Source organism: Gavia stellata, chromosome 3 (genome assembly GCF_030936135.1).
Source record: "Gavia stellata isolate bGavSte3 chromosome 3, bGavSte3.hap2, whole genome shotgun sequence".
NCBI classification, from domain to species: domain Eukaryota; kingdom Metazoa; phylum Chordata; class Aves; order Gaviiformes; family Gaviidae; genus Gavia; species Gavia stellata.
In genome coordinates, this window is record NC_082596.1 from 37,423,956 (window position 1) to 37,443,793 (window position 19,838).

Here is a 19,838-nt window from a genome sequence, read left to right on the forward strand (position 1 = left end):
CTCTTCCATTAACTAATGACTGCTCTGGACGGTTTTGGTGGTGCTGTCAAGCTGACTGAAGAATGAAGAAAGAAAACTATGCCTCAGGTAGATTTGCTGACCTGATAACCCAAGGAGTGAGTTGATGTGGCTCTGAACCGCAGCAGCGTGAGCTCACTCTCTGGCTTAACATGTAGGCTGAGATAAAAGATGGATCCCATGCTCAGAGACCTTTCCTGTGGATTGGCATGACTTTGATCCCAGAACAGTAAACCATGTGTAAAAGGCCATAAGGCCTCCACACAGCTGACGGCCGCCTGAGAAATTACACTCATGCTCAGACTTTCAGTGTAAACTTGCACTTACAAGTGACAAGGTGACTTTCTACAAAAAAAGGTGTCTGAGAGCTATAACACTTTGCAGGATTTTATTCTGCAATAGCACGTGTGCTCTTCCTACTGCAGTAAGAGAAGATTGTTACAGTGACTGCACCACTATATTTCTTGTGTTTATTGGGTACACACTACCTTTATAAACATATGGCACTAGTTTTTAATGAGTCTCAAAAGCACCATTTTAAAGTAAAATAAGTATTCTCTTTGTCTAACATTAATTATAGCAAGAGGTTCCAGGAGTGGCTTCAATAGCTATTTAGATAATTTTTAACGGTATTATGACTAACATTGAAACAGGACTCTCTGTGTCTAGTACAAGCCAATAATGGTCCTCTATTTGAAACAGGGATTAAATGTGATTCAGTTAGTCTTTTTTTTAAATTTTACTTTTAAAAGTGTCATTATAAAGATGCTTCAGAATTCTAAGATGGAATTTTTAGACTAACTTTCCTGAATCCCTGCCCATGCCAGCGTAATTGGGCACTGAGCATGCATTATGTACTAACTCATAATGGTCCTTCTGCTCATCTTTAGATCTATAAAATGCATTAACGTACATAAAAGAAGATTCTGACTGACGCGTTGTCCCTTCCCCTCCCCTGTTTTCTACCTTCCTTCCCACTATGAATACCAAACTATTCTTTGAAATCCAGGACTATTAGGTTTGGTTTCTGGGTCCCCATTTTTCAATCAATAAAAAAATATTGGCACATACACAAACTAAATATGTCTTCATTAAATTTTAATTTGTTTATGTTTTCTTATTTTCCCCATGTTTATCTTCCTTCTCGTGGTGATGTTGCACAGCACACCTAAGCCAATCTAACAATTCACTGTTGCCATAGGAATACGGGATAGTCCCTGCTTCTGGCTGCATGCTGACTTAGAGACTCCTGTGCTGATTTATCCTCTCCTCAGTAGGAGAAAAGAGGACTAACTCAGAATTAAAAAAAACTCCAAACTAATGGGAGAGGAAAAGCAGGACCCTGCCATTTGGCTGCAACAAGCTGTTATATCATTTCAGTCATGTTGTGAAACTTAACCTGTGTCAGCCTTTTTCCCTGTCATTGACTCATCTTTTTTTTCTTTCATCTCATTTCATCACCTACCCTCCAGCAATTATTTCCCTCTCACCTCAGCTCCCCACTTCCAGTTTTCCTTCTGCCTCAATTTAACTTCAGAGGGGAAGCAAACATGGAAGGCGATCCTTAATACCCCCACACCAATGGAGTCCTGAAACCCACCACCTGAAAGCTGGCGGGACTATCCCACTGTGAGGGGCTTTGCTGGTTTACAGCCGCCCTGAACCGAGCAGAGTCTGTTCTGCACATGAGCTTGGGGCCCTGGCTGGCTCCGTGTATGCTGGCTGCCAGCTCTTCCCAGAGCCCTCCCTGCCCCTGGCAGCAAATTGCAGAGACAGCTTAGGAGAGGTAAATGTGTAAAAAGACTGAGCATCCTATGAGGAGCAACTGAGGACTTCGGGCTTGTCCAGTTTGGAAAAAAGGAGGCGGAGGGGCGACCTCATTGCTCTCTACAGCTTCCTGAGAAGGGGAAGTGGAGAGGGAGGTGCTGATCTCTTCTGCCTGGGATCCAGTGATAGGACACGTGGGAATGGTTCAAAGCTGAGCCAGGGGAGGTTTAGACTGGACATTAGGAAGCGTTTCTTTACAGAGAGGGTGGTCAAACACTGGAACAGGCTTCCTAGAGAGGTGGTTGATGCCCCAAGCCTGTCAGTGTTTAAAAGGCATTTGGACAATGCCCTTAACAACAGGCTTTAACTTTTGGTCAGCCCTGAAGTGGTCAGGCAGTTGGACTAGATGATCGTTGTAGGTCCCTTCCAACCGAAATAGTCTAGTCTATTCTGTTCTGTTCCGTTCTGTTATTCTATTCTATTCTATTCTATTCTATTCTATTCTATTCTATTCTATTCTATTCTATTCTATTCTATTCTATCATTTGGGAGCTCAAGGTGCTTTAATCTCTGCCAAACCTGAATTTTAAACACATAAGTACACATGCCTGCTCCTCGGTGGGGAGGCAAGCACTGGACTGCAGCAGGACTGCAGCAGGAGCTTTTCCGCAGATGATGTCATTGACATGATGCATTTTCTTCTGGTGGTAGAAGTTTGCCCTTATAAAGTCATTTCAAAGGCAAAGAGGAGTAAATGGGCTGGTTAAAAGGGTATTGTTTGTATTTGGTGGCTTTGCTTTGCGCTACTGGCAGGGCTCCAGTTGCAACTTAGAGCTACATGAGCAAGACAACAGCAAATGACTTGATAAGTACCTTGGGTCTCAGTTTCCTGGTTTTAATCAGTTTGAGCCACTGCCTTAAAATTAAGTGAGTCTATTTCATTACTGAATATAATTAAGGCATAAAAATGTACATTCAGTATGAATTGTTGTGATATGCTGCACTGTAAATACCCACTTCAGCAGGATTTCAAGTCAACTTTGTTCAGCTAATAGACTGTGACAGCTTTGAGAGAGTTCCTGCCCCCTTATATAGAAGAGAAATTAATTAGATAATTCATGAAAGGTGTCTTAAGAGTAGGCAAGCTAAGGGTTTCTATGAAATGTAATTACCCAGTATTTGCAGTAGACACTTCAGTGTTAAATATCTTGTCAGATTTTATCACAAAGCTATGAAACCCTGAAAAATGTGCAACTGGAAATATAACATGGCAACAATATTTTTACAGGTACTTTTTCATTTTGGTAATGTATGACTGACTTTGAGTATTATTGCTCAGCCTAGGGAATGCTAAGATAAGGCATGAAAAGGAAGACTTCATGAATTTAAATGTGTCCTCAAGATCTCATTTCCCTTTTTTCCAGTTTCAAAAGGTATGATCTAAATTTGAAAACGGTTTAGATGAAAAAACCATCACGGGCTGTGTATGTGTGTACCATTTTCCTCTATTAGCAGTAATCAGATCTGGGTGAGTGTCAGGGGACCTGAAGTGATAATACCAGTAAGGGAGTCTGGTTTAGGGCTGTGCTACTGCAATGAGAACCGAGTCCTGTTTTTGCTTTCTCTGTGCCATTCAAAGAGGCTGTTGTCACACAGCATATTGAAAAGTGCCCTGTAATTAGTTGGCTATGGTAAAGAGTACAGAGCAGCAGCAGTTTAATTCTGCTAAACTGGACCTGAATACTCAGAAATGTTTACGGGCTAAGGCCATGTCCTCTACGCGTTCCCGCAGAGCAGTCAAAAACCCTGGCCCTGACTGAGGCTCTGAAATGCTCCTGGAAATATTAATCTGCGTTGTTACATCTCAGTAGTATTTGAACATTGCACGTGAGTGCAGCTGTTTAACAGGGATGGTGTGCCAGGTTCACTCAGGGAATTTGGAATTGCTGTATTTTTGTGGAACAAAAATCTTCTCCTTCATTTTAGAACTCGGTTGATGCTGCCCATAAAGGCAGATCCCAATTTTTGCACCACTCCCTCATAACTGGATCACCTTCTATTGAGTCATGCACAGCTCCAGAGTCTACTGACGTGAATATATTCAGGGATAGTTATTCATATACAGCCTTACCCCTGAGAAAGTGTTCCTGAAAAGTGCAATGGTCAGTGGTTCAACAGATAGGGTAGCAATTTTTCCTATAAGAATTGATGTAATATAGAGGGAAATGTATGACAGACTTTAGAAATACATTCAGTTAAATGCACAGGGACTTAACTAAAGGAAAAAAAGAATGAAGAAATTAATCACTGTATAACAGAAATAACTATACGAAAATTGCCAATTTTGAGCTACTTCACAGTGTTTAAGAAATGGAATAAAGAGAAAATAGCCTAGGAAGTTTACAGACTACACAATTTCACATTTTTGATGTATAGGCAAGATTGATTTTAAGTATCACAGTTATAGCAGTTCTCTAGTTTATAAAAAATGCATGGACTGCATTGTCAGCTCTAGAAGTGTAGGCACTTAGGTCGAGACATCCAATATTTCACCTCCATAGCATTCTCTACCAAATCTATTAGCTTGTCTGTAGTTACAACTCAACATCAACAGACTTCTGTTATTATCCAATAAACACCCACTCTCAGGTGCAAACAAATAGGAGCCAATGAAAAGGATAAATTTAGCCTTTCAGTTATAAATAGCAATACCGATAATAATCAGTTACTATTGGGTCATATACATTTAATTTGCAGAGGACTTAGTTTATACTGTATTTCACCGAATACTTTAAAATGGAAACTGCAAAAAGAGAACCTCAAAGGAGTACTACAGAAAGTGCTAGAAACGATTCTTGCATAATCTATGTTTTCTGTCTAAATATTTTTGGTACATAAAATTGCTTTTTAAGGTGCCATTCTACCAAAAAGTCTCTCTGTTAGAAAATGCTGATAAGATGGTGGTAAAAATGCTGAACAAAGTCATGCATTGAAAGAGACGAAACCAGTGAAACCAGTGATCTTCCCAGACTGGAATATCTTTGGATTTTATCCAGAATAGAGCTGGTCCTTCAGATTAAGAATTGCTTAAATTTGAAGAATTGTCAAATCTGGAAAGAGCTGCCCTCTGTTTAATAGGAAACTTAAATATTTAGGCTGAAATGTGAAATATTTAGGCTGAAATATGAAATACCATGCTTTGAAGGATTATTTTTAGAGATAAAGGAAGTTATCTTCATATTTGGTTTTAACTCATAAACAGGATGGTATTTTAACAAGGGATAACATAATTTCTGGCAATTCCTATGAATTCTTGAGCAACTACTTTGCAGGCGTGTTTCTGTCAACTATGAAGGATGACTCTGCAGGGTCTAAAGAGAGCAATAGCTGCAAGAGCTGTTCGTGAAAGTGCTGAAGTATGTACTTAGTTTTAAGCACATGACTGGTCCCAAACACATATGCTTCCAGTTAAGCCTGTGTATAAATGCTCTTCTGAATTATGACTAAGAAAAGGTGGTATCAATGGGCAGATGGCAAAGAAGAGCCAGCTTCGAACCAACGTTCTGGTAAAACAGGTTGATGGGATTATTTGTCACTGCTTTAAACGCAAGCAAATGTTGCTACTGTGAACTGACTGGCTGCTAATACCTTGCTTTAGGAATGCCGTAAGAAATTCTGTTTGAATAGGTGCAACATGATAGAAAATGGAGAAATGCAAGCTGAGGCGGGAGGAAGCATATGGAATAGCAACACGTTAATGCACTCTTGCATGTTCATCACCAGTGTCTTTTGACTCCTGCAAGCATCAGAAGGTTGTTCTGATACAGGAGGATCCATGAGTGATGTTTATATGCCTTATCATAATTTTAGTTGGGTTTTAGTGGGTGCTCAGGGTCTGGCTGTCAGTTCCTGGCCAGCCGTCTGACACTTCTGGCCAGCTCTTACCAGCTTACGTGTTTTTATTCATACTCTGCAGCTGGTCATAAAGCTGACCTTTACAAATGTATCGTCTGTGATATTTATTTTATGAGAACATAGGTACTTGAGCCAAACCAGACTACACCTAATAAGCCCCATTCTAATTTCCTTTACAATATTATCTGTAAGCTGATGGATGGCAAGTGTTCTTTTAACATTACAAATAGACATGCTTTTGACTGAATGCTGATCTCATAATGTGATAAATACAAACATAAACAATAAAATTAAATTCTTACACTAGATTTTTAAATGGTGAAGGATATGTGAGAAATAAGAGGTGTGTACAGACTACGTAACATGCTCTTTGGATCAGAGCCAGAAGAACCTTGCACGTTTACCACAGAGCTGATGCTTGGATTCAGCAACATGTCTCCAGTGACTACCTGTAAGCTTTAAATCACTGTAAAATACATTGAGACCTAATTAACTAAAATCTCACTGCAGTCTTCAGGCGTAGTCTCCAAATGGAACATTATTTCTTTTGGGCAGTTTTGGGATACACTTCCTCAGGAGGAACCACAATATTCTGCATTTCTAAAGCTGAGGTGCACGAAAAGAGAGCACAAGGAAGGTTAGCGGCTATGGCATTATACCTGTCTAGCTTTGTTTGAGTTCATGGGCATGCATGTCATACAAACATGGGCAGCATGACGCATTTTTCTGTTCTACCCATTGTCAGTGCTCGTTGGAGCTGGCAGCAGACTATAGATCTTTACAAGTTTCAGAGCTTTGCTGTTCATAAACTGGCAGGTATTGCAGAGCAGATGGCAGGAGATGCATGCCCATAAAATAAACAGACCTGTGTCTGGGTTTGGTTGCTGAGTCATCCAACCTAAGAGCTGAAATTTTAAGCACAAAGCTTCACAGTCCTCATTTTGGGAGTGTGGCTTCTTTTTTTCCCCTGTTGGGAAAATATTAAAATACGGTTGTGGTTTGTGTAAGTTTTGTAAGAGGATAAAAATGCATATCTGACTATGGATTTGATACTGATTATAAATAATGGATTGAAGAGTACTCTGGAGACACCCGGCCTATCAGTCACAAGACCTCGAAAGGTAACTGCTATCTGGGAAACAGTGTTAAGTCCCAGAAGTCAAAATTATGCCTCAGGAAAATTCCTATGACTCAGACTGGTGGAAAGAAAAAGAATAAATACTTATGAATTAACTCAACTCATTAATTACATGTTTGGGAAAGGGAAGAGAGAAAGAAAAAGTATAAATGAAAACACAGTTAACATGCTTTTATTTGATATTTGCTAAGTATCCAGAAGAATTTCACGGGTGAGAAGATGGAGTGAGTTCAACAAAAATAACCTGCCACAGGATTTAAGAGCAGCTTGCCTCTAAACCTCCTGAACTAACACACATTCTCATCTCAGGTTATTTCAGTGGAAATATGAGAGGAGATTTGTGTCATGATAAGGTTGTATTAATCCAGAGAAACATTTGTTCACATGTTATTATTTCTGCTCTATTGGAAAATTAACGAAGTTTCAGTTAAAAGTTCACACTGATTGTTTCCCATTTTAAAACAACATCAGGGGTAGCAATGTTGCAGATGAATAGATATTTCTATAGTGTGTACCTTGTTACAGTAAAGCTGAGAGGGGAAATATGTATCAATAAAATATAAAAAAACCTGCAAACCACTTAAGTGCTAAAACCCATCAATAGTCACTACTAAACCAACTGGGCTCAATCAGGTGACCTCAGTAAGTTGCAACACATAAATTGGTGACAAATTTGGCATACAAACTATGAAGGAAACCTCCGGTTCCCATCATAATTTCTTGAGCGGTCTCTAGGATGTGAAGGAGGGACCGCAAAGGAAACTTCTACCCTGCCCCAAGCCCCAAAGCTGAGCAGAGACCCCATCCCGCTGCTGCTCCCTTTGCAGGCGGAGTGGACCTGGCCTGAGTGTGATGGGACTGGCTGTGCTGCGGGTGAGCACAGGTCAACAGCTGGGTCAGGGCGGGAGCCGAAATCTAGTCTGCATCCGAATATGATAGGGGCAGGTGACCGGTAACTTACTTACAAGATGGACAAAATTAATAGCACTTCCCAAGTCATGAAGCTGAGGAGGAGGAAGAAAACGTGAAATCCTCAAGTCCAGGTATTAAGCAAGCATGTGCAATTGCTGGAAGGAACATCTGGAGGTCATTTAGTCCAACCTCCTCCTCAAAGTAGGAACAGCATTATTAGGTTTTGAAAGTATCCCTAGATGGGCCTTCCACAGCTTCTTTGGGTTCCAGTGCTTAATCACTCTTCTGGTAACATTTTTTTTCCACACACCTAGTCAGATTTCCCCTTGCTGCAACTTGTCTGTTGCTGATAGCTGTTTTGCTGTGCACCTCCAAGAAGTGCCTGGGTCTGTCTTCTCTCTAATTAGCCATTAGTTAGTTGAAGGAAGCAACTAGATTACCCCTCTGCTTTCTGTTCTCCTGGCTAAACAAACCTCTGCCCCTCCTTAGTACTTCCTGACCATCTCTGGGGTCCTCCACTGGACTTGCTCCAGCTTACCGATGTCCCTCTGCTAATGGAGGTCCCAACCCAAACGCAGCACTCCAGCTGCAGCCCGCAAGCACCAAGGACAGGCAAGTAATCGCTTCCCATGACCTGTTAGCTGTACTCATGCTAATGCAGCTCAGCAGGCACCGTCCTCTCCTCTGCAAGGGCTCAGTGCTGACCGGAGTTAATGACTCGCTGAACATAACTCAAACGTGAACATATCCATGCAGTCGTGCGCATCTAATTTCTGATGTGTTCTCAAGGAGGTGAGTGAACTTTTGGAAACTGTCCTCCCACAAAGGGGATTATGAAAAAATCGCCAGGGGAGGGTGCTCTACAATGAAAGTGATGCAATCTGTCAATGATGCTAAAAAATTAAAAAAAAAAAAAATCATGGTGAAAGTAGTTTAACTTAATTTTGCATATGCATTTTATAATTATTTTTTCTTAATGAAACAAAATCTTTTTTTTTTTTTTTTTGGTAACCCATAAGCCTTACTGATTTGCAGCTAAATGTAATCTATAATCTAAATTTCCTATCTCTTTTTGGCAAACAGTCATTTAGAACTTAAAAAAATTACAGAATAATTATAGCAACTATACAGATGTTTAATATTTTCTTTTTTTCCCCATTTTTTATGTTTACCTACTTTCGGATAGTTATTGGACATAGAAAAAAATTGAAATTTTGAAACTTTTAATTTAAAAAGTGTCTTTACTATGCCATGTTCTTTTTCCTTTTTTTTTTTTTTTATTTAGACGTTACTTATTAAATAAAAAAATAAGCTGAAGCTATTATTTTCCTGAGTACCACATCCTTGGAGATTTTGGAACTAGCAGGTCTCAGGATCACACCTCATTTTAATACAAGAAAAACAAATTTTCTTCTTTTTCAACTCCCAATTGTGTTTTCCATTTCAAATGAACTAGATACTGACTAAAGTAAACTAAAATGAAGAACAAGCTCTAAATGTATTAGACAGTACATTGGTGTATTAATTCACCAAATGCTTATTCTTAGTTCCAGACATTTAACAGCAACTTCCCACAGACCAGTAATTTCACTATTTAAAGATCTGTCAGCAATCACTCATTCTGTGAAGGTGATATTAATTTAAGTGATGTTAACTGCAACCGGTTAGAGTAAATGTAGAAAGTATTAAAAAACACCATAATTAAAATTAAGATTTTTTTCTATATAGGCACCTATGAGCCTATATAAATTGAAGATACTAATCTCAAAAGATAAAACAAAGTTAAGACCCACATAACAATATTTCCTTTTTCCCTTTTCCAAGAGGTGCAAAATGACTAGGGGAAATCTGTTGGAAGAACCTCATATTAAACTATGATGCCTCATACTGCACATCGGAAACCATCTGGGCTAAAGTAAAATTATTTGGCCTATTAACTTTTAGTTTTCTTTAAGAACTTTTCTACATGGAAAAAATCCTGCGGACACTTATTTCACACTGCAATGACATGCTGATGTTCATGTTATTTCCAATGTTGCTCTTTAAATTCACACCCTTCCTATTCTGCGTTGACTTCCCTGTGAGCACTGCATACAGCCTGTCCCTGAGAGAGAAACTGCCGTTGCTCTGTCTGACAGGAGGTTTCTGTAGGCACATTTAACTTTGGCATCCCTGCAAGAAGCCTGCAGGATGTTAGAAGTATCAGGGACAACTTTGGTCTCTTCGTTTAAGAAAATAATTTCTATACACCACTGGCTAGGTCTGAAAATTGGCCTTAAAGAGGTCAGTTCAGCCCTGTCCTTCATTCAGCCGTGAGGGGTGGCTGCTGGGCTCTGTGGAACCAACGTATCTTCGGCATTTAAAGGACCTCGATGGCAGTTCGTAGGTGGGAAAGCCGCTATCAAACACCATTGCTCTCGTAAGCTCCTTGCTGACTCAAGGCCTTCTCCCTCTGCCCTTTGATGAAACGGGATTCACCAGTATGGGATGGAAAGACAGGTCTACCACACTGGGCTGAGAACATGGCTGTGAGCAGTGTTTCCTACTGCTTCAGGTGTGATACCTGGTCAGGACACTTAACCTTTTCTAGTCACATGTGGAAAAGTAAAGCTATTCCAAGCCTGGATTTTGGCATAAGAGGTAATAAATATAAGAAATAATTGCAAAGAAAATATTTTAGTATTTTAAAACTAAACATTTTAGCATCTAACAGTCTAAATGACTCCATTGATCTCCTTTAGTTTTTATAAAAATGTTTAGTTTTTCAAATTTAATCTCTGTTTACAATGGCAGTGTTTGAACTCCTGAAAACTTTGCTCTTGGGTGAGACTGTAATATTGTGTATATCCCTTCAAAAGTGGCCACGTTTAAGGAGCATGTGTGAGGTGAGAGCTGTGGCAGAGGACCTGACCGAGGATGTGCCAGCCAAAACATATTCCAGTCCAATCTGGGATTACCCAAGATTTACTGTAATACTACGCTCTAATGAATGAGAAGGGGAAAGGTAGGGACGGAGCACTTCTTTAAGTGAGTGAGGTCTCCCCAGCACCCTCCGGTTTGTCCTGCGGAGCTCTATCTGCCCTGGGTGAAGCACCATGGGTGGCTGCAGATGGATGCGGAGCACAGTGAGGCTTTATGCTCCCGTTCAAAACAGTTTACCGATATTTCAGTGCCAGGCCTACGGCCGGCTGCAGCGGTCTGAGCAAACATCTGAGGGAAAGGCACAAGCGCCTGCCTGGGAGAAATCACCTCACACTCCTGCAGGGAGGTGTGTGGGGACAGGGACGGAGGGGGAGGATGGCAGGGAGGGCGTGAGCCGCTGCCTGGGGCCCCCCGCATGTGCCTGGTTAGAGGTGGTGTTGGTGGGAAGGCATACAGATCCCTTCCACATCTCCCCAGTAAATTCATCTTCATATGTTACCGTAGGTATAGCATGAATTCAGAACAGATTGAAGAGAATTTAGGGTCAGATTCCCTTTTTCTTAGTTTAGCTCCCACCCTGTATACACACTACAGAGCTGCAGGTGTAAGCATGCTAGTCAGGGGTGCAGTAACTTCTGCTTTGGTGAGCAGGCAATTAGACCTTTGTATCAGTCAGGCATTATTCTGAAATCATTAAGGCTACGGGAAGAAAAAGTAACGCTTGGGTATGGGTATCACTGTCTGATTCCTTACAGTGACCTTAAACAGTAAGCGTTTCTGATCAAGGACACCCTTCTATTAAAGGTGTTTCAATAAATAATAAAGCATGATGATTACCAAGTGTCTTGTCCAGTTGTATTTCCCAGCAAACAAAATCATGTGTAATCGTAGGACTAACCAGTTTGCTTCAGTAATTTTGAATTAGCTCAGTGAGTACAAGCTTTCACTGCTCAAAAAGGTTCTCTCCCTTATTCATAACTATCATTGAATTGTCTTGCATATTTAGCAACACACTGAATCAAAGAAAAAGTAGTTATCTAATGTTATATTTGAGCACAGTTTTACCATAAGCCCTGTACTGAGACAGCAAACTAAGGACCAGCCCTCCAAAACCTTAAATTGGACCGCTGCTTAGACCAATTTGAGTGTGGTCTTTGCTCTGAAGATATTCAGAATAATGGTCTTTTAGCTATCTTCTGAATGCCATATTCTTCACATTTTTTTGACCCATAACGAGAAATAGGTATTTCCCTGTGGCACATAGAAGACCGCAGTTGTTTGTGGCTTACCTGTCCTGGTTGTTCACAGGCTGTCTGGTATCTTGCTTGTTGGCATAATTCTTTTACTCTCTCATATTTTGGTAGTTGATTAGACTGCTGAGTGTTTTTGTTGGGTTCCTCCTTCTTGCGCAGAAATTTGCTTTAACAAAAATAAAGTTGAATATTTTAGATACATTATTCTAAACTCTGGAGGTGATGAATTTAACTGGAAAAGCAAAACTACTGAAGATTTAATGCCTTCTCAGGGAAAAAAAATCCCCACATTTCTGTTACTGACCTTCAATGTAGGTCATGTAGTGAAAAAAAGGTTCAGGTGATTTGCTGGAAATTACCCGAAGAGAAGTAAGGGCTGCTGAAATACGTCTAACTGATACAGTTCAGCACCATTCATACATAAATGTATGTTCTTTCACAAAGCAAAACACACTGAAGCAATACTCGCCTGGCTGAACAGCCCAGCTGAAGAGACTAAAGGGCTTCCACAGTCATTCAGCACGAGCTTGGCTATATCTTACATGTTACAATGTGTCCTATATGCACTGTTTTGTACTACATCACAAAAGATTTCCATAATCTCTAAAGACATGAAGTGCCACAAGGAAATTGCTGTAAAATTTTTACTCAGAGAAAATATTCACAGCAGCAATTGGCAAGGTGAGAGGGTGTAAAGAGGTGTCAGTGAAAAGAGGAGCAGTTATAGTTGTAAATCTCATTTACATGTAAGTCTTTTCTTAGCTAGAACAAAAATGTTTCTAATACGTGATGGAAAATACAAAATCAGTTGATAAGAGGATTCTGCACAGCTGGATTTGAAACAGAGATTTGGAAAGAAAATGAGTCAAATGATGACGTAAGTGGTCACAAGTACAATGTCAGAGAAAGAGGAGGTACAGGCTAGGAGAGTTGCCAGAAAAGCATGTTTTCAAATTTCTTCTGAGGTAGGGATTTGGGAGCACAGCAGCTTGCAAAGCCAGTGGTGGGAAAACTAGGAAACAAGTCAGGCCTGTAAGTTTGCTTGCAAAATTTACTACTTCGCTGACCATAAAAAGGAAGAGGAGGGAACAGAAAGGAAAGCGTGTACAAGAGAGTGTTCCCAGCAGGCAGGCTCTCCCAAAATTCTCACCCCTAATAATTACCCTCTTTCCACCAGAAATGTGTCACGCCAAATTTTGGTCTTCTTGTTTGTTCGAAACCTGAAAGCAAAATAATATTATTTACTGCTGGCACCTATGTATAGCACTGCTAGTGTTAACAATTTATTTTTGAAAAAACACCTCTCCACTTATATATACCTGCAATTTTATAGATGTGCTATTTAAGAGACTCTTCAAATGTGAAAGCTGTGGTCATTGGCATGACACAGCTCATTTTCACAGCATCTTTTTCCACTCAGTTGTTGATTTACTTAGGTGTTTGCTTCTGAACTAGCTAAAAAAACAAATGCTGGGACCCACCTGTTTCCTGGTCTCTCCAAGTCCAGAAGCTTTAGGACAGATTTGCCATCCATATCTGGAGGCGTGTCAAGTCCTGCTATATCCAGAATCGTTGGAGCGAGATCAATATTGAGAACTATCTGAGGCACTCTGCAAATCAACAGAAAAGGTCACAGTTGTCATGTGTTCAATATGTAAGTCTTCACATTCTCTTGGAAATAGAATGGTAATTAATGTTTATCAGGGCTTTGAAGATGTAGAGCTCTACAGCAGTGCTAAGTTTAGAAAATGCCCTTTGAAGGCTACAATTCTGAGAATGACAGGCCAGTACTGCAGGCTGTCATCACAAAGCAAAAGCTAAGCACAATAAAACAAGGAGGTGCAGTAGCCACTACTCTTACCTCATTGACAATGAGGGCATGACACCATTCATTCTGCTAAACCAGAAGGTGAGCAGTAAAGATGAATACCTACTTTTTAAAAGCAAACCCCAAAGCCTAACCCTACAGGACTACATGTACAACTTTCTTATCTGCATTATAACTTATTAATAATATGCAAAATGAAAGACATGCCTTGTTATAAGACTCGTTGGTCTATAATAATAAGACATCCTTTATGAAATGAAACTAGACAGAGTGATAATTACATGCTCTTAGAAACATTTTACATTAGATTCAACAGCTGTGCTAGAGACGTAAGAGAACGTACACTGATCCTGGCTCTACACTTGGACCACGAATAAAGAAAGGAACTCGAATATCAAAGTCATACGGCATTGACTTCCCCTTGACCAGTCCAAACTGCCCAATATGGTAACCATGGTCAGCAGTGTAAATAATGTAGGTATTCTCCAGTTCTCCCATCTCTGCAAGCATTTGGTATAACTGCAACATAGCACAGGAAAAACTCTGAATTAAATGTAGCAAAACAGGTTTTGTGCATAATCATGTATAACCATCATTTTACTCCCTTAAATACACAGAACCAAACATGACATAAATGAGGTTGTTGAAACAGACATTCTGGGGATGGACATTTTTACATCTTGTCTTTATTGTGCTGTTAAAAAATTCAACTTACAAGTTCAATTTCAGATTTGACAGAAGGAAAAATTAAACAGGTCCAGAAAACTAAAATAGCAAAATATGTTAATACTAATATAGCTGCATTAGTATGTCCAAAAATCATTGTGTACTCAAACACAGCTTGGGAAAAAAGTCTGCTACAGCTTTAGGGCAAATGGTACTCAGATTTGATTTACTGTGTTAGTCTACAACTTTCTCATTCCTTACAGTTGTGGGCTTGGGAAAAGGCTGTAAATTTTTATTAAAGTTTAAAGAAATCTCTCTGGGGGAAGATCTTTGGTCATGGTGCTTGATTTTTGAACAAAAAGTCATGCAAAGTATACCTAATAGTTCATGTATCGCATTACCTACAATTAGCTGTACGCTGCATTGCCTAACTTCTGCAAACACTAGCAGACTGACACCTGAGTTGCTGTGATTTGCCAATTCCCAGATTTCAGCTGAAGGATGAACTGTGAAGGGAGTGTGTGAAATGAATAGAAGTTGTCGTGTGTGCACCTGTGTCTATCCATGTGTACACGCAGGTGATGCACCTTCTGTTAATATCAGGCTTTATATTAGGCCCAGTGACTTTTCCCCTTTAAAAAATCATCAGGTTATTCACCCAGCAATTGAAAGAAGCAAGCGAGGAGCTTGGCACTATGTTGCAGAGAACAAAAACAGAATTAATTTCTACTGAGGATATGTGGAGTAATTCTTTGTAGCCCAGGGGCTTTCCCCAGGCTCTGGTTGGTGAAGGTAAAGAAAGAATTAATTTAATTTTGTAATTGACTAACAAGATTGTATTCACAGTAGTTTCTTGAACTCACTCTTTCCATAGAGTCGTCAACTGACATCAGGGTCTGAAGTCTTTTGCGCTGCAAGACGTTTGTAAACTCCATGTGGATAGGCAGCATGGGCCCTGTGTACTGCATGATCCAGTGCTTATCCATGTTTGGTGCATAGTTATAGCTGGGAGTGCTGGGAGGAAAAGAAAGGATCTGAAAAGTTGTGCAGCATCACAGGCATCAGAGGAAGGTGGGAACTCCTCTAACACAGGAATAGTCAGTTCACATATTCCATGTAGTAGTTGGTATTCCTAATGTAAAATATCACAAACATCACTTCTGTGGCTTCCAAGCCTCGTTGGTTCATACATTACTTCCTCAACGTTTTTTAACCACTTGCTTTCTGAGCTTTGTTTTGGGCTCAAAGACCATTACCAGATCCACATTAGTATTTGGGATACACCAAACATATTTCTCAAAAGAACCTGTAATTGTTAAAAATGCTCATCTGAATGATGCATCCCATAAAGATAAGTAGAAAAATGAAGAAAGACAGAGATCAAAGATGACTACTTCCCCTTAGTATTAATGTAAATTGCCCTCATGCTTCTAGTGGGAAAATTACCTTTATATTAGCACAACTTCAATGAAACTCACAAGAAAGATATTTTCCTGTGGTATAAAGAAATTTAGTGGTCAGTACTAAGATAAGAACAGGAACACTGGTGTTATCAGTTTTCAAGATTCCCTGAAAGAGCGGAAGCGCTGGCTTTTTTCCCCTCCCCATCACCAAAAACAAGTGCAGGCATTGCCAGGACCCTGACCCTCCTCAGGGTCCTGCCTGAGCACAGGGTCAGCTCTGATACAAAGCCATGCTGTGGCCTTGAAGGAAAGAGCTGAGAAAGTGCTGCAACCAGCGCCGTTGACTCCAGACCCACGTTCAGTTTCCATCACTTGCCGCTGGCCCTCACCTGAGCTACATCCCAGTGACACCCGATGAGGTGGTAGATGTGCAAATACTGCCCATGCCAAAATAACATTTATTTATACACTAAATACTGTTGAGGTGTTATTTTTTTAATGTGAATGCAAAGCACAGTGCATTACCAGCATAAAATGAACTATGACAATAATATTGAACTAATACTGCTATCAATACTAGTACTAAGACGCATGGCACAGAGTCCTACCGAAGCAAAGAATGCTGCTTTAGGAGTTCACACAAACATCAAAGGAAAGATTTAAGAGAGGGTGTTCTATCCACAGCTGGTGAATTTTTGAAGAATATCATATAAGAAACAAGAATACGCTCACAGATATATCACCTCTGAAGAAAACATACTGCAGAAAATATGCCAGGTAAATTTGCTGTACAGATATGCACAGTACAAAAGATCTCCATCAATCCTGTTTTTATATCTAGCATACATGACAACTAAAAAGTGAAGATAAACCAAACAAAAGCCATGTCCCGTAGCGGTTTCACCTGCGTATGACCACTTTCCTTCTCTAACACTTGCAGAATCTAGGCTTTGAGAATCTAGGTTTTGCCTTTTTGATGAAGCTCTTTGGGTTTTACTTTTTTCCCCACTTCTAATACGCTGCAGTACATGATAGATGTATTGCAGCATTACCTTTGAAAAATAAACGTAAATAGAAAATGAAAAAATGCTGTTGTGTGATTGGATTAATTTGATTCCTATGGTTCTTTTTTCAGTTTATAACAAAAATGCAATTCAATATTAATTTACTGTTTAGATACTGATAATTTTGATGTGCCTCACCCAAAGGTACATTTTCCCCACAGAAATGTTTATGTGTAGCTGTCATTTTGTAAAAGGTAGCACTAAACAATATCAGAACATTGTATACTGATAACTTAAAGTTACACCTTTGACCAGTCCTTCATTTAGCTTTCATTTTTTCTTGACATGATTGTATGTGATCACAGAATGGTGGAACCAATTGATTTTACTGAAGCAGGTTTTTTTACTGTATCAGCTATAGTACATACAACCTATAACTATATATTCTGAGGATAAAAAATGGCTGAATGGGAAATGTAATAGACTGATAGTCAACTGCAATAAATCATTGGAGTTCACATTTTAATTGGAGGCTATTTGTGAGAATTTAGGTAGAATTTCAGAAGTACGTCTCTAGTACATACAGATAGTTTTGACTAACCTACTTAACCATTAGCATCAAGAGGAAACAGAAGCGAGACAATGGTATCACAGGATTTGTGAACATTTTCTTGAGTACTTCCTTCCTAGGAAGTATGGAAAGGTTAGCAAAGACAAAACATAAAATGAAACCCCTTCTTTGCTGGAAATTCTTTTATTTCAGGTTGAAAAGTCAAAATTTTGACATTTGCCATGGTAGAAGTCTGATTTTTTTAAAGGAATGTTTATACTACCACAAAAATAATGAAACTGAGCCCAGGAGCACAATCCTCTAGGTCGCTGGCTAGCCAGCAGCCCTAGCAGATGGACAGATGGAGCCCTAGACCTTGAAGAAGCAAGTGTTAGGAGCTTTGGTCACCTATCAGGTATTAGGCATATCGACAGAAAAGAAGGCTACTTCCAGTGCAAGCTTTCCGCTGTTTCTTTGGAAGTGTGTCAAACAAGATGTTTTCCCATGAAAGAGCTCAGTTTTGATTAATCAGTATTTTCCAGCAAAACCCTGCTTTTTTTCAGCGGACTCCTGAGTGCCCCTGCCATGGAGGGATGAGGTGGCTGTGAGCCACGCTCAGCCGGCAGCACCATGACAGCCTGCTGCTGTGCCAGGAAGGAGAGCCAGCTGCTGAAGCAGACTCAGGTCTCATGTTCCCAGGCCATTTTCAGAGGCCTCCTCCACATAATGGATAGTCTTTAAAAGCAGCACTCAGGGGTTTAGCAGGACGGTTAAAAGCTTTCACAGACACTTTCCAAATGCATTTTGAATTTTCTGGGTGAGAAATGCAGTAGGCAGAGAGTAAGCAGAATTTTCCTCCCAGACAATTCAAGGAACAGGACCTTCTGTGAAATACTCACTGCCAGTGGCTGATGGAGAAATGTGAACCAGGGGTCCAAAGTGGAGGAGAAGGAGTACTAGAGAAGAGACAGAAAGGAATCCAAAAACCCCACAGTTTCTGAAAACCTTTCCAAGTAGACAGACCTCTTCCCTGTCAGTGAGAACTTTTTATCACAACATTTTTTTCTTGAAGCAGTCAGAGATACAAACTAAATGTTCAACTGTTAGAAACCCTTGAAAGTCATCATGGCGCAGTCTGTCACTGTTTCTATTCTTCCTTTTTTGGGAACAGCTTTGCTCTATACTGACAAGTACTGCTGTAAAGGAACACCAACATCTGCATTTCCTTGATTCCTCTTAGTACTGGGAATATAAGGTTGAAGATATGTACTGTGTCTTCTACTGCCTCTTCTCAGTCATGGAGGCTATCTTGTCTCGAGCACATTTGTTGATCTGTGATCAGCAGAAGGTGCCAGGTACCCCATTATTTTCAGGTTGTCCATGGCCTCTAACTCTGGCAAGGAGCTACTGATCACCTGCCTGTCAGTCTTTGCTGGGCTGCCCCTGAACAGCTCAGGTGCTGCCTCAGAGTGCAGTAAGGAGCAGTTTCTGATTTCAAGGTTATTCTTGCTAGTTGTTCAGCAAATAGTAAAGCGCTTAAACTTCTGAATGTGTGCCCAGAGACTGACTGAGAGTTTATTTTACATGTTACAAAAATAGATAAACTGAAAAAGTGCTCCCCTTCATGTAGGTCAGTTCTAAATGACCAGCAACATACTACATGAATATTAAATCTGTAGAGATGGTAAGGATTGAGAGAGCAAATGATTACTCTACTACAAAGGTATAGTATTTGTCATTCTTGTCAGCTATCCTAGCTTGGGCAAACCTAGATCACTCAGTTTCTCACTTACTTATATTTGTCCAACACATACTATGCAGAACTTGCTACACAGAGATGTCTTGGCACTCCATGACAGGTCTGTTCTGGCACTGGGCAGGATACTGGAAGATGTCAGGTTCATAAAATTTCAAATTGATACCCCCCGTTTAACTAACAAAAAAACCCCCAAATACTTAACAGGAACAAATGCTGAACCCAGTCAGGCTCTTTCCCCTAAATGCAGAATGAGAAAAATAATTCACCCTGAGATTTCGTAATCATTCACCTATGTGAATAAATTTACAGAGAAATCATCCCATTTTATGTGCACATTTACAAAACCCAAAAAAGTAAATTAGTATTCGCCTTCTCTGTCCTTGGATTACAGTTTCCTCAGAAAAGGGATGACTTGTGTGGTTTGAGTTCTGTTAGCACGTAACGTCTCTGCATCAATGTGCATTGGTTTGTTCACGCTACATCATGGAAATTTCATTCACTGTCTGTTTACCACCTTTTAAACTGCAGCAGGAAAGCCCACAGTGGTGATAACAAAGTGTTCTATAGGTTTATGAAGGACTAAATATCTATAAACACTAGTATACTTTTCTCTTTAAAGAAAGATTCACCATGAAATCTAACATTTAATCTGTAAGCACTGGTTCAACTAGGTGCTTAAAGTTATGTTGAGAGGAAAGGAATT

The 19,838-nt window shown here is 40.0% G+C and overlaps 1 protein-coding gene across 7 annotated transcripts in view; it reads right to left on the bottom strand.

Annotated features, from left to right (window-relative positions):
- The window catches only part of SULF1 (sulfatase 1), a 65,103-nt gene that overhangs the window by 18,765 nt on the left and 26,500 nt on the right, over nucleotides 1-19,838 (bottom strand). For 4 of the 7 annotated variants that reach the window (XM_059815881.1, XM_059815877.1, XM_059815880.1 and 1 more), the window contains 5 exons: nucleotides 15,283-15,433; nucleotides 14,097-14,272; nucleotides 13,407-13,535; nucleotides 13,089-13,145; nucleotides 11,962-12,091 (listed from right to left, as the gene is read on the bottom strand). In XM_059815881.1, coding sequence (XP_059671864.1) covers nucleotides 11,962-12,091; nucleotides 13,089-13,145; nucleotides 13,407-13,535; nucleotides 14,097-14,272; nucleotides 15,283-15,433 — 643 coding nt within the window. The remainder of the gene's footprint in view (nucleotides 1-11,961; nucleotides 12,092-13,088; nucleotides 13,146-13,406; nucleotides 13,536-14,096; nucleotides 14,273-15,282; nucleotides 15,434-19,838) is intronic. The other 3 variants (XM_059815883.1, XM_059815879.1, XM_059815878.1) reach the window with 2 other exon arrangements.